This window comes from Notechis scutatus, chromosome 6 (genome assembly GCF_049901735.1).
Source record: "Notechis scutatus isolate UNSWTSFEM ecotype Mainland chromosome 6, rNotScu1.2, whole genome shotgun sequence".
NCBI classification, from domain to species: Eukaryota; Metazoa; Chordata; class Lepidosauria; order Squamata; family Elapidae; genus Notechis; species Notechis scutatus.
In genome coordinates this window covers 35,319,357-35,335,316 of record NC_142014.1, presented here as the reverse complement: position 1 = coordinate 35,335,316, position 15,960 = coordinate 35,319,357, and the positions used below count along the sequence as shown (strand labels likewise).

General features: G+C 37.9%; 1 protein-coding gene across 1 annotated transcript in view; it reads right to left on the bottom strand.

Moving 5' to 3' along the window:
* The window catches only part of RASSF3 (Ras association domain family member 3), a 34,347-nt gene extending 25,677 nt beyond the window's left edge, over positions 1 to 8,670 (bottom strand). The window contains exon 1 of the mRNA XM_026667785.2: positions 8,268 to 8,670. Coding sequence (XP_026523570.1) covers positions 8,268 to 8,396 — 129 coding nt within the window. The 5' untranslated portion in view covers positions 8,397 to 8,670. The remainder of the gene's footprint in view (positions 1 to 8,267) is intronic.
* Positions 8,671 to 15,960: the final 7,290 nt, after the last annotated feature.

The following is a 15,960-nucleotide window of genomic DNA, read 5'->3' as shown; positions in this document are numbered from 1 at the left end:
TCAAGGCATATTGTTTTATCAGTATGTTTTAATTGCATTTTCTGTGATGCCAACTAAGAATATATTTTTTTTTTTTCATAAGACATAAACAATCTCTACAATTTATACAGTTTTAAAATAGCTGTATAGGATTTTTAAAATATTAAGTAGCAGATTCACTATATTAATCTCTTACCTGGCCCAAATTTTCCAGTACGATATTTTACTCCCATTTTCAAACTGAGCTTAATACAAGGTCACTTTTTTATGAAATTCTAGGTTCAGATTTAATCCCCAACCTATTAATGTTTACATATGTCTACCATGTTTCAAGACTAGGAAAAACAAATCCTGTTTATTATCCCCATGTTTATATCTGAAACATTTATTATAGCTTAGCTCTTGCCACCACTTTAGACAGGTTTCACACATACTAACTCTCCAAATAAACATGAAACATATGTTATTCCAAGAGTATGAATGTTAAAATAAAAGTCCAGTGATAAAGGTGAAAATATAGTAATTTAATTATTGCTACCAATGTAATATAACCAGTTTTTTTGGTAGCAATTATTGCTATCAATATAAAATAACTAGAGTCCCTTCCTTGCCATAAAAAAATTCTTGAACAGTTTTTCTATCTATATAAAATATCTAATAAGAATTAACATCAGAATCCTTCTTAAAATATAGATTGAACTAGAAGCTATTCATTTTAATATCTTGCTGTCCCACCCACCTATCTCTCTCCCCTTCTTTCTCTCTCTCTCTCTCACACACACACACAGAGAGAGATTTCCTTTGTATGTAAGCTGTAAGTGAGCAAGTTATTTTACTAACTCCGGAAAAAGGCTATCAGGAAACATAGCAAGCAGAACGTGTTCTTAAGAGTATATGGAATAATAATTGTTTTTTTTCCAATTCTAGGTTTAAAGGCTTTCATCTTCTTTAAACAGCAATTTCCCTATTTGCATGCGGAGGAAATCCATCACAAGGAAATGCTGTTGCTCCACCCTTCCTCCAAGAAAAAAATAAGAATTCATGGTTACTTGTTACAAAGTTCACTATGTCAAAACACACACAACCGGTCATGTTTTTGACTGAAAAAATTGCTGTTGTCTATAACACAGCTACTTATCGAAGTAAGAAACTTTAGAAAATTATTTTTAAATCAATTATGTTCAATAATTGATAATAGTAACAGAGACTTCCTAACAGAAGCTTAAAAATGTGTACTTCTTGTTAAGGTTTTTTCTAATATTATTGCAGCAACAAAGATTATTTTGAATTAAACTGAATTGAATAATTACATACAAACAATTTAAACACAAAAGAAAGTTATGTGTTCCAGTGAGAATATTTTTCCTGTTACAGGATTATAATGCTCAGGTTCTTAACATATGGCTTCATTTACTTTTCCAGTCTTACAACACATGGCTAAGGGGAATATTGTCACTTAATATTCTCATTTTATTTGGAGAAAATAAATGTTCATCTGGCTATATGTTGTTTAACTCTACTTCTATCTTAGTGAATAATTGTAGTACAGAAATAATAAATCTCTCTGAAATCTAGTTTCAAAAATCATATAATAGTTGCAAATCATCTCCAAGCATTTGTGCATTTTCTCTCCATATGTGTCTTTTTTTTAGTTTTCAATTTTTACTGTGTAAGAAACCAGTAGCATGTTAGGGAAAATATGGTATCAGGAAACTAATTTCCAGGTTTTTAAAAAATTTGTTAATCACAACTATAATATCACTAAAGTTGAACTTTATCCAGAAACATGATGTGTTATAAAATCATACTTTTTGGCATGCACAGGATTATAACCTGAATCTATTATTCAAAAAACTTAAGAAACACCTATTTAATCATCTAGTCTGGCATGAAGTATATTTATATGAGAATTCTCTGGATGCCATTTCATTATCCGTAATTAGTGAAAAATTATAAAAAATAACCAATTATTTATAGTGCAATTTAAAAAGGTGTTATAAAATCACACTTTTTGGTATGCACAAGATTATAGCCTAAATCTATTATTCAAACAATTTCAGAGACACTTGCTTAATCATTTAGTCTGACATGAAGTATATTTATATGAGAATTCTCTGGATGCCATTTCATTATCTGTAATTAGTGAAAAATTACAAAAATAATGAAGTATTTATGATGCGATTTAGAAATGAAATTGAGATGGTATATCTAAATGTACCTAAGGTGTTTCTACAAGCACAATCAAAAACTCAAAAGCTTGTTTTTCTTCTGTACTATGATTTTTATTTTGTTTCTAATAAAATAATATAGTTGTTATAAGTGCTCACATAATCCATATTGTTCATGAAAGTTTCTTAAATCCTGAAAACGTAAGTGACTGTACATATACAGTCTTATATGAAATATCCCCTCTCCCTGCATAATTTGCCAACATCTGCCATTTATCAATGGATATGAAGACAGAATATATAGTTTAGTTAATATTAATTGTCCATTAAAAGTATTACATGTTTACGTTTTTAAACCACAACCAAATCTAACCGGCTTAAAGGCTATTTCTACAGTACTGTATTCATCCTTTCCTTGAACTGTTTACTATTCCAAAAGATAATTACGACAATAATCACACAAATAATTGTGAAGGTTTAAGAACTGGTACAGAAATGTGCTTTTCTGCTATCCCTACTCTTTTTTTCATTTTCTTAAGCCTACAGATAGTATTAATCTACCTTGCAAATTTTTGATGTATCAGCCAAAAATGGAAAAGATCACAACACATTAAATGCTAACCAGAAAATTATCACAATACAAAAATAAGTACAATTTTAATTTAACAAACACCGGTTTAATTTCTGGTCATGATCCAAATAATTCTATGATGCTACAGACAGTTAACACACACTCCACCCTTAACAAAAGGAAATAGAATATACATGAAATATTGGAACACAGTCATTATTGCCTACTTACGCTAAAATTATTTTTTTCTATCATATCTGAAAAATAACTAACAATGTCATGCTTTCTTAGTGAATTACATGTTTCAGCTTTCAAAGGTCTTATGTTTCACGGTTTTGCAAAACTCATCAACTGTGAAACAGAACGTTCTGTATCTCCCCTGGGCCATGCTGTTCTGGCCTAGAGGATTTAAGTCTGGAAATTGTCAAAGAACACTCTCAACTAGATGGTCCAGTGGAAGGATGGAATGTTGCTTTTTTCTCTGATGAGTTTTGCACAGCCCTATGAAATAAGCAAAGAAACAACTTCAACTATTTGCCGCATTATTTCCACACAGGTAAAGATATACTGGAAAACTGCTAGCAAGTACACATTTACTGCTTCCTCTGAAGTCAAGCATTAAGATGTCCCTTTCCTCTTAAAAATGCAAGCTGACATAATGATCAACATGAATAAAACACACTAGTCTATGCCAAACCCTGAGTTTACCAGTTACCTTAAACACATAGAAATAATTTGCTATTTCAAATAAGACACTAAAACAACAATCCACAAATTGAATCATGTCCATTTGAAAGAAATGTTTAGGATAGATTGACAGAATGGCTATAATTGCAGGCCAGTTGCTGAATATCCAAAAGGCAGTCATATGACTATGGGGGTGCACAATCATCAGAATTTTAGAACCAGGCTGTAAGTATTTTTGGGAAGAGACCATCATAATTTAAATGGTCACTAAGCAACCTGTCAAAAGTCAAAGACTATCTGTAGTAATGGAGGAAACAAATAGCATTCACATAAAAAAGCAGATGTTAACCTGTCAGCAAAATTATTTGAATAAACAAAATATTTGATTTACAAGAACTTTCAAATGAAAAGTCACAATTAACCCTTTTCTATGGAATAATGCAACAATCTTTCAAGTTTGTATTTTGAACAAAGGGACCATTTGCATTAATGCCAAGGATAATATAAGGTCAGTTCTAAATATTTAAACCAACCTGTATACTTATAACACTCCCTACAGCACTCAGCACATTTCCAATAGGGTTCTTTGCTTTGTAAGCCTATCATGACATATTTATTTATCCAATTTTATACTGTCCTATCTCATCTAAGTATCACTGGATGGTTTACAAAAACTGTAAAAAATTGTATTCAAACAGCTTAAAGGTTAAAAGTAAAGAATTACAAGGGTTAAAAGCAGTTTAAAATGTCAATAGGATCAATCATTTCGTCATACAATTTCCTATGGCCATTTTAGTTTCTGAAATGAACTTTAATTTTTTTTAAGGCCAAATGCTTATAGGTTAGAAAGATTATCATAACTTGAGGAGCAGGATTCCATTAAAAACAAATTAAAGATATTTCAGAAGTTAATTAAAAGTGCACAAAACTGAACACTTCCACTTTTCAGATATTCACTGACATATCTAAATGTTTTGATTAAAAGATATATTTTAATTAAACTTAATACATAATTGTTTTATTCTGAATTTCATGTCAATTCTAAAAGAACATAAAAAGAATCACTTAGCCTTTATTCTTGAACTAAAGACCAACTACTGTCAAGTTCATTCTGTCTTCTTTCTCATATTACACTAAAGAGCTAGAAGTAGAAATATGTGGTTCAACTATGTAATTTTGCCAGAATTCTGTAGCGTTAATAGCAGTTTGCCCTTCCACATCCATAAACTTTTTATTCTTAAATCTTTTAAGGCTTAAATGCCCTTAATTCCATGCCTTGTCTGTCTCTGATAGATCTCTGTGATACACCTCCATATCGGACATCTGCTTTTCCCAATCTACTATTTATGTACCCAAAACTCTTGTCTTAATTGACTAGACACAGAGCAAGTTCTTATGTCATTGTAAGTCACAATGTGGCTAATCTGGAAAGAAAGATGTTATTACACATTTTCAGATCATGCAAGTACATATGCATATGCAAGGAGGCATTATTCCTTCCAGATCAGTCCAGTTCAGATAGTAACACAGGGATCTCCAAATACCTTGGCTGGTGGACAACTGTGGAAATGTTGACCTAATAGCTATTATACATACATACAAATACATGCAAGAGTCATATTTGGTAGAACATTAGAGAAGTCAATAATGGTCTGTTTATTCTTGAACCAAGCTGAACCTTCTACAGATGATGTTCTTCTGGTATTAAAGCAGTTTTAGATGTTTCAAACATGATGTACCAAATAAAGCAGAACTATTCTGGGGGCATATTACCTTAGAACAGTGGTGTCAAACTCGATTTCATTGAGGGCCGCATCAGTTGTGTTTACCTCAGGCTGTTTTCAATCGCAATGGCCTCCTACAGCCCTGCCAGTGAAAATGGAGCTTGGGGAGGCCATGTGCTCCATTTTTGGCCGCGATGGCCTCCCCAGGCTCCATTTTTGGCAGAGGGCTGCATGCATGGTGGCTGAAAATGGAACCTGGGAGGACCATGAGCGGCTCTCCTGAGCTCCATTTTCGCTGGCAGAGGCACCGCAGGCTGGTCCTTCACTGTTTCAAGGGCAGCCCAGCAGGCCATGGGCTGGATCTGGCCCACCCGCCTTGAGTTTGACACCCCTGCCTTAGAATATATCTATTTCCAGTTCAGAAGATTTATTTCCAGAAAATCAATGAACTATCCTTTGAATCATATGATCTAGAGCAGAGGTCCCCAAACCTGGTCCATGGATGGGCACCAGGCCATGGCATGCCACAAACTGAGTCGCGGAAAAAGCCCAATCTGTGGGATGCAGGCAGAATGCCAAACCACGTCCCTCCGATCCACTGAAAAACCTCTCTTAACAGAAACGGTCCCTAGTGCCCAAAAGGTTAGGGGCCGCTGATCTAGAGTGAGTTCAGATGGTCCGCAAGCATGAATTAAGTTCTCCAGAATCTTTAATTCCCATATTTGTGTTTTATACAAACCTACCAGAAACTAAACAAAGTTCCAGGCTTCTGCAACTTACCTTTTAAAAATCTAAAATTAATTACATATTTAACTTAACAATTGCCAAAGTAAAGGTGAAGAAACACATTGCTATCTACAAGCAGCAGTTTGTAACTCCAAATTGTCCCCCACTGCCTCTGCTTCCGCGCTCAGACTTACAAGTATCTGCGGTGCACCAAGGTACCAAGCCTATCTCCCAGGCTTATTTTGGGGGTAGGATTTATATTAGGCCCATCCCAAAAAAATCAGGCTAGGGTTTGTTTTTGGGGTGGGTATTATTTTCAGGAAAACATGGTACATCTACTGGAAACTATACAGGTAGTGCTCGACTTGCAACCGCAGTTGAGTTCAAAATTTCTGTTGCTAAATGAGACATTTGTTAAATGAGTTTTATCTCATTTTACAATATTTCTTGCCACAGTTTTTAAATGAATCAGAGCAGTTGTTGAATTAGTCCATTTGCTAAATGAATCTGGCTTCCCCATTGATTTTGCTTGTCAGAAGGTAGCAAAAGATGGTCACATGACCCTGGGACACTGCACTTGTCATACATATGAATCAGTTGCCAAGCATCTGAATGTAAATCATATGACCATGGAGCTGCTGCAATTATCATAAGTGTAAAAAATGATCATCACTTTTTTCAATGCCATTGTAACTTTGAATGGTCACTAAATGAACTACCTACATTGAATCTTCAAGACTTATTGTTGATAGATCTGTTTTTATGAATCCATCCAATAACTTTTGAAAGATATTCATTAAAATTCTATAATATGGGCTTGTACTACATCCACAAATTAGTTTTTTATCAACAATGTCTTTGTTATTTAGGCATAAATTACTGGAATCTTAATTTAATACTTTATTAATTATAATATGATTATTGTTGGTATACATATACTTAGATTCTAATATTCATTCATTGCCAACAATGTAATTCATCAGACTAGAAACTGGGAGATTGTAAGTTCCAGTCCACTTTTAGTAGAAGGGTAGCTGGATGACTTTCAGCCAGTAGAACTCTCTCAGCCCTGTTACAGGCAACAGCAAGCCACTTCCAAAAATCTTGCCAAGAAAATTGCAGGGAGTAGACCAAGTACCCCTCAGGAGCAAACACTGACTCCAAAGGATACATGCATGCACACACATGCAAATACTAATGAAATATTGAAAATTTTAATGAAATACAATAGCAAAATTTTAATGAAATACAATAGTTATAAAAGCTCTTTATTTTGTCATTCTCTTATTATAACTGCTTAATAAAAAGAAAGCCACCTATGTTGTCTTATGATAATGAATTCTACAGGTTAATTATCTGCTATGCTTTTTTGTTTTAAATCTGCTTCATCACTGGATAATTTCTGAGGGAATCATTTCCAGGTCCACTTTTTGCATATCATTCAGCATTGTTTCTACTTCAATAATGACCGGTCCCCAGGCCTTTTTCAGCCCGAGTCACAAATGTTTTTTTTTAATTGTAAGCCACATACTTCACTCCAATAATTTTAGTTGCCCTTCCGCACTTTTCCTACTCTATGACAACTTATTGTGGCAGCTACAATTGTACACAATATTCCAAATACAGATATAGCGGAGGTTTGCATAAACGGCACAATTGTTTATTTTCAATTCCTTTCTTAAAGAATGAGGAGATGGACCATGCTTTTCTCATATCGAAAGAAAATAATACATGGCGGACAAGTTAACATAAAAGACTAAAGTTACTTCTGTTACTACACGTCTTTATAAACTTGTATTTACCATATCTGTATAACAGCCCAGTGACTCTGGGGGAAATATATAACCCGTTTTTTTTAAAAAAAACAACCGCTGAAACTACTGTACACGAGGGTCATGGCTACAAGGCCACGCGGTTCCATAGGAGCAGTCCAATTCAGAAGACCGCCTCTTGCCACCCGGCGGGGGAGAATGTTTGTCCGGGGCTCGTTCTGAGAAGCCTCACAAAGAAGTGGATCCGCTGCGATCTATTTTTGGCAAGCCTGAAGAGCCACATCAATCTCGTTTTTGAACCGTTTCAACGGCTGAGCTACAGAGAGAGCGAGACGGGAGCTATCTAGAAATAGCAAACAAAAAAAAACCACCAGGTGTCTCACTACGTACGAGACTCCTGGTTCACGTGGATCCTTGGTAGAATTTATAAAGGGAGGAAGGGAATGGTGGGAGCATTCCAGAGTAAGCTCTGGATAAGTGGTAGCCCCGAAGCTGGAAAGAGCACGTGGGACTGCAGAGGAAGGCGCGGCCTGCAACGGAATCAGACCGGGGTAAGGCGCTTGGCCAGGGACTCGGCCCGAACATTCCCGCCCAGCTGGCACCCCGGGAGCTACCTCAATGGAGGCCGACAGTCACTTACTTGCAGGCTTGGTTTGGCTGGGCCGAAGGGTTTCCTGAAGAAAGAGGTGCGAGCTGTGAAGAAAAACTCCTCGGACTCCGATTCTTCCCAGCTGCTGTAGCCACTACTCATGCTGCTAGTCCAAGTCATGAGCGCCCCCCGTCGCCGTTTCTGCAGGGGCCCGGAGGCGTCCCCGCCGCCGCATGGGGATCCGCCGGTCTAGAGCTCGGCGGCAGCGGAGGCGGCGGTTCCTTTCGCGGCGCCCTGCGGCCACTTCGCTCTCCAGTCTACGCGCGAGCGGACCCGCCCTCTCGGAGGCGGCACCGTTTACCCCTCCCCAAGCGGCCGAGGGGAGGAGGTCTCAGTGCTGCTCTCGGCCACCTGTATGCGCGTCTGGCGCGGCCTCTCGCTCCCTTACTCTTTCTCTGTTGAACTGGATTGACGGGTAGTCTGTTCTGGCCCAGCAGGTGACCTAAGCGGCATTTCGTTTCCATGCAACTATTTAATGCTCCTTGAAAAGCACTTTAGCTTAAGAATACTTAGCGGCGTTTGTTAATAGAAACATCACATGGGCTGATAACATTTGAATGCAATGCAAAAACCCTTCAGGCGAGATGGCAGATATCCGGCATTATCGAGTTTTATTTCCCAATGTCAGACCACCCCAGCTCCTTGAGAATACGAGGGATGTTATGTAATACAACTCAGCTTTTGACTTCAAAAAGAGAACTCCAATCCATAATGGGCAGGATTTCTGGCTGCTACAAAGCTGTTTTATTTCTATGCGGAAGTCAAAATACTTTATCGGAAGACAGTTTGTAGTTGTTCATTCGCTAAGTTATGTCCGACGTCTTTATAAACTTGTATTTACCATATCTGTATAACAGCCCAGTGACTCTGGGGAAATATATAACCCGTTTTTTTTAAAAACGCTGAAACTACTGTACACGAGGGTCATGGCTACAAGGCCACGCGGTTCCATAGGAGCAGTCCAATTCAGAAGACCGCCTCTTGCCACCCGGCGGGGGAGAATGTTTGTCCGGGGCTCGTTCTGAGAAGCCTCACAAAGAAGTGGATCCGCTGCGATCTATTTTTGGCAAGCCTGAAGAGCCACATCAATCTCGTTTTTGAACCGTTTCAACGGCTGAGCTACAGAGAGAGCGAGACGGGAGCTATCTAGAAATAGCAAACAAAAAAAAACCACCAGGTGTCTCACTACGTACGAGACTCCTGGTTCACGTGGATCCTTGGTAGAATTTATAAAGGGAGGAAGGGAATGGTGGGAGCATTCCAGAGTGAGCTCTGGATAAGCGGTAGCCCCGAAGCTGGAAAGAGCACGTGGGACTGCAGAGGAAGGCGCGGCCTGCAACGGATCAGACCGGGGTAAGTTACGCGCTTGGCCAGGGACTCGGCCCGAAGATTCCCGCCCAGCTGGCACCCCGGGAGCTACCTCAATGGAGGCCGACAGTCACTTACTTGCAGGCTTGGTTTGGCTGGGCCGAAGGGTTTCCTGAAGAAAGAGGTGCGAGCTGTGAAGAAAAACTCCTCGGACTCCGATTCTTCCCAGCTGCTGTAGCCACTACTCATGCTGCTAGTCCAAGTCATGAACGCGCCCCCGTCGCCGTTTCTGCAGGGGCCCGGAGGCGTCCCCGCCGCCGCATGGGGATCCGCCGGTCCAGGGCTCGGCGGCAGCGGAGGCGGCGGTTCCTTTCGCGGCCACTTCGCTCTCCAGTCTACGCGCGAGCGGACCCGCCCTCTCGGAGGCGGCACCGTTTACCCCTCCCCAAGCGGCCGAGGGGAGGAGGTCTCAGTGTTGCTCTCGGCCACCTGTATGCGCGTCTGGCGAGGCCTCTCGCAGTCCCTTACTCTTTCCCTGTTGAACTGGATCGACGGGTAGTCTGTTCTGCCCCAGCAGGTGACCTGGCGGCATTTCGTTTCCATGCAACTATTTAATGCTCCTTGAAAAGCACTTTAGCTTAAGAATACTTAGCGGCGTTTGTTAATAGAAACATCACATGGGCTGATACATTTGAATGCAATGCAAAAACCCTTCAGGCGAGATGGCAGATATCCGGCATTATCGAGTTTTATTTCCCAGTATCAGACCACCCCAGCTCCTTGAGAATACGAGGGATGTTGTTATGTAATACAACTCAGCTTTTGACTTCAAAAAGAGAACTCCAATCCATAATGGGCAGGATTTCTGGCTGCTACAAAGCTCTGTTTTATTTCTATGTGGAAGTCAAAATACTTTATCGGAAGACAGTTTGTAGTTGTTCCCAGATTGTTGGGGGCAATATGCTGACTCTGTAAACAGCTTAGAGAGGGCTGTAAAGCCTTGTGAAGTTGTATATAAGTCTAACTGCTACTGCTATTTCTATTATTGAATATTTAGACTGTATATTTTAAGATGGATGCTTAAATTTGGAATAAGTGGCTATTTAATTTTAAGGATTAATTCTATTGGGATTAAAACCTTGCTCCACTGCTTAAATAACACATATGTAGAAAGATTTTGTATGGTCATGATTATAATCTAATAAAGTGTCTAAAAGCTCAAAATCTTACAGAAAGCATATAAAATTGGATGTGTTTCACTAAAATAGACTTCTATGTGATTATAATTTACTTTAGCTTGTAATAAAATGCTATTAGCTAACTCATAAATATGAAACAATGCAAGTGGCAAACCAGTTTGATGTCTGCAGGTTGGTCTATGTGTCCTCATGAGAAACATTATTGGTAGCCTTTAAATTTCAAGTGATGAGTTTACAACAGTAATTAATGAGATGAACTTTGAAGCTTCCATGTTCAATTTAGCAGCTGTTCCCTAATTCAGATTTTTGTAATCTGCATCCTCAAGATATTTTGGACTTCAGCCTTTATAAGCCTAGCCATTAAGACTATTAGCATTGAGCTTAGAGAAGTTTTAAGATCCCTGGTTTATCTCTTTTATGCTCTAAAACTATCTTCCCCATGTTATTGCTATTGGGAATAATGAGAAAATAACCTGCTTATCAATACTTAATGATTTATACAGTCCCTTTTTATTATTAAGCACATGTCTCTTAAATCTCTTAATTCCATTAGTATGAATCATCCAGGCATTTTCCAATCATTTCTTTTCCAGACTTTTCATTTCCAAGTCTGCTTGGGCATTATCTGCACCACAGCGGAACACAGACAAAAGACAAGAAACATCAACGTTTTCTCTCTGGCCAACTAACAAAAAAAATGTAAAAATCATTCATTGTACCCTGCAAGCCATAATCATTCCCTATGTTTCCAGTATCCCTGTGCATTTTGTCCCCCAAAAAATGAAGCCTAATTCTTCCCATGTTTTAAATAATACTGTAAACCATGACTACAACATGACACTGTAGTTATGCAGCCAGACCATGGTTGTAAGTTCCGGCAGAGTCTCTGCGTTGAGAAAGGGGCTAGGAAAGAGAATTGTGCCTGAAGGCTGGAAAGTGGAGTAAGATAGAAGTCTCATTTCTTCAGGATAAATAAATATGTACTGTTCACAGGAATTGTGAAACTGACTAGGATTAAGAGCAAAGGGTTGGCCAGTTGTAAAAAGGGGTTTAATGTGATGGCCAAATGGTGTTTTCCAACTGTAAAATAGCGATCATAGATACTGTATACTGCCTTGGGGAAAACTCCAAGGTCAGATTGCAAAGGTCAGAAAAAGGGAAAAGTTCAAAAGAATGGGAAAATGGACGATGGTCCATTTTCCACAAGCCTCATGGAGCTCCACTACTATATCAGAAACTATGCGCTTTCAGATGTGCCACAGCTGACTTCTCCCTGCCCCTCTGAAATAAACTAGCTCTGCTGCCCAAGGAGAATGATGGCTTATGATCACGGGACAGATGTGATGCCCCTGCAGGAGGAGCACCGAAGTTTCATGCCCTAATTTTTGTATAGTAACTTGTGTAATGGCACTCCAACAATAGTTGAATTATAAAGTTTTTCTCCCCAATCAGATAATAGGAGGTCCCAAGAACATAGGATATATTCTTCTTTTCCTGCTGTGTCTGAAAAAACATCAGTTTTCCTCTTTCCTACTCACAAGGACTTTTTCTTGATACCAAAGATTTCAGGGGAATTGTATCTTACCTCAAAATTGATGCGACCACTTCAGGGGTCACTTTCCCATTTCCCTGTTTATTTGCTATTTTCCTACACATTCTCTGGTAGATTACAGATTCTGGCAGTTTGCAATTCTGCAGTTAATACTGTTGGAAGAAATATCCTTCTGGGTTCAGTTCCAAGTGGTGAAAAAGACACTGTGGTGGTGAGATAAGTGGTGAGATAAGCCGCCCCCTCTTTTGGGAAGAGGGTAAACACCTGGTTTTGCACCTAACATGGGGGTGTAAGAGCAGTATGCAACTCTAGGAGTAACTTGCAATGCTTTACTTTTTAAAATTCTGTTTTAATTCTGTTTTTATCATTTTACTAGCAGGGTACCCATGCTTCGCTATGAAACTATGTGATCAAGCAAGTTTTTGGGGAGGAAAATAAGGGGGTAAATTGTGCCTCTGCCTACCAGCATCCATTGGTATTCAGCTAGCTTCCTGTCAGTGTGTGAGAGTTGAGGGCTGTTTGGAAACTGAAACAGTATTTGCTGTGGAGCAAGAAGGCGACAGCAAGGAGCCTGGGTATGGCTTAGCTCAACTGTTCTGTACTAAAGCTGTTTGGTGCTGTGAAACTAAAATTGAAAATCCTCTGCTTGTGTTTTGCATTTGGAACAGATTTCTTTTCAGGTGGAGAGGGAGAGTAGAACTCCTTAGCATCAGAGCGTGTTAATAATAATATACAAAATACTAATGCTCTGATGGTCATTTCAAAAAACCCTTTCTTAGTGAGCACCTAGAAGCCAAGAGAAACATATGTGCCAAATTTCAAGTTTATAGGCTTTATGGTTCTGGAGATTTTGTGATGATGCATGAGTGGTATTTCACTTTTATATATATAGATTATATAAGCTGGCTGGAATCACTTAAGTGAGATGGGCAGTATAGAAATTTGATAATTAAATAAAATAAATATGGGACATCAAAGGAAATGCATTCTTAAGGTATGCTTACAGTGTCTTAACTCCTAGTTAGAGCAGCTGGCTGTCTCAGATAAGCATTGTCTTCCTTTGACCATGTGACTATATTACAGCACCTGCTGACTCTGCTCCATCTGTCACTTATACTTGCTGAAAGGCAATCCCTTCATTCAGTTACCACCTGGGACCATTCCGGCATTTGTGACAATCTTCCATAATATCTGCTTCATGAAAAGAATTGCTTCCAGCAGGGTACCAGTCTTAGTCTGCTACCCACAAAAATAGTAAATAATCCAATGGCATTTGAGAAAAGCAAATATATTACAGTAATCTGCAAATTCTGCAGAGCATAGTCTTAGTAGTTCCTAAAATGCACTCTTACTTTGGAAGAGAAGACGCACACTCATGCATATGTGTCATCTAGGCTAGGAATTAAGAGGGGAGGGGGGGAAATAGAAGAGAGAAAATAGAAAAAAGTGAAATAGAAGTGGAGAAGTCTGTGCAGCACTTTGGATTCACTTCCAGAAAATATGTTTTGACGTGCACAGAGATGCAAACATAGCACTAAAGAGCCCTATTTGCTATCTGTAGAATATAGCAACTCCTCCATTTGTTTATCTCTGATCCCTGTGTTTCCTTTCTATAATGTCCTTATTCACTCAGATATCCTAATTAAAGTTAATAAAATATGAAAAGACTAGAATTATAATACTATGTTGAAGAAAATATTCATATTCCCAACCTCCCTGGTATACGTTAAAATAAATAACTTGAGAATTAATGTCAGTACTAGCCATGCAAGGACAATAAACTTGAGCTGAAAATTGCTTCCATATTTTTTTATTTCACATTTGTGTAAACAAAAGGTGTTTTTTGTAGAACTTTGAATACCACTTTTTATTTTTTCCACTAATTTCTGATAGTATAGAGAAAGATTTGCAATAATGAAACAGAGAGACTTTTGGGATTTAAATATAGCTCCCAACTATGGAAGCTTAGCCTGTTTATAAGTTCTAGGAGAATTCCAAGCTTTCAATGTGCTGCAAATGCAATTTGATTCTCAGCATCTGTCACAAAAACTGTAACTTGAAGAGGGTGCCTATCATAAAATCAGACTGGCAACTTTATATGATGTAGAAAATTCACTCCCCGGTTATTTTTCCATACCCTCCCTTACATCTGCTCTCAGGTATTTGCACTTAATCCTCATTAAGTTCTTAAGATTAATGAACAGGCACAAGATTTGTACATTGGCAAAGACAGAAATTTGAATCTCAATCCTATGTTCATTCCTACTCTCAGGGTTTTATAGTACAGTAAAAACACCAAAGCAATTTTAATATAGCTATGCCTTGCCAATTTGAAAGACAGTCTTCCCAGCATGTTTAACAACTCCCTGATCAAAATATCTTTCTTTCCTATTTTATAATATTTGGTATTTCTACCAATATGAACATTAAAACAATGAAAAGAATAAAGGAGAAGAATAGCCTAGATACTGAAACAAAATAATAAAGTCTTCTGAAACCGCTCAGGTATGTATACTGGACCGTAGTCACAGCAAGTAGAACAGAAGTGGAGAACTGTTGAAGCCTTTTTGAATTTTTCACAGCGGAACAAAGGCAATCTGCACTATGTTTGAATTGGCAGCAATATAAATTTAATTAAATAAATATGCAAAAAAATCCCTTCTGATTGTCATCTAGCGGAATCACCTTTGATTAATCATTAGCTTTTTGCATTCACCTAAAACCATAAAAACTAGGAAACATAGCTTCTTCTATAGAATAAGATGGAGTTTCTTAACTAAATTTTGTTTATTCGGTCAAAGGTTGTCTTTTGTTACCCAATACATAATGTTGAAATTATTTACTAAAGAATTTCTATCCAATATTATATTAATTGATCTTGAAATATGCTATTATTAAAATAATTCAACAAAACTATTATAAATAGGAAGAGCCACAATCCAGTGTAACCATACTTACTAGAGACAATCATATTAACTGACAAGTCTGCATTCAATAAAACACTTAAAATAACTTTTTGAGAATTATAAAGTCTTAATTTGGCATTTAATATGCCTTCCCCCATGACTCCACAAAATGTACAGTTCCAATGGAGGAACAGAGCATTTACAGATAGATTTTAATGCTTGGACAGATATAAAGCATCCTAACACTCCTTCCAACTTTGCAGATGTTGCTGGTTCAGTATAATTATAGGATGACATTAGTCCTAAAGACACTTCAACAGCTGCTTTCTTCATGAGCTTTTCATAGTTAATAGGCATAGAAAATATGAAGCCTCTGGGTACTGGTATGTTTCCAGATACTTCCTTTCTTATTTGTTTTTTAATTATTATTATTAATTTTATCTGCTACCCATCTTGTCACAAGTCAACTCTGGGCAGTTTACCAAGTTAGATTATTAGGTTAGCTTTTCCTCCTGGTTTTATTTATTTGATAATTTTAAGAAAAAATAATTAAATAGGAAGTACTGCAATGCCAAGGATCTCTAGTTTCATCTTAAAGATTCTACAGGAAAAAAAAGTGAAATAATGCATGACCACTCCATAAAAGACAAAGTTGAGGTGAGATGATGAAGAAATTATGTGTGGACTGGCAGATGAGGCAATGGAGAATAGTTGTCTTG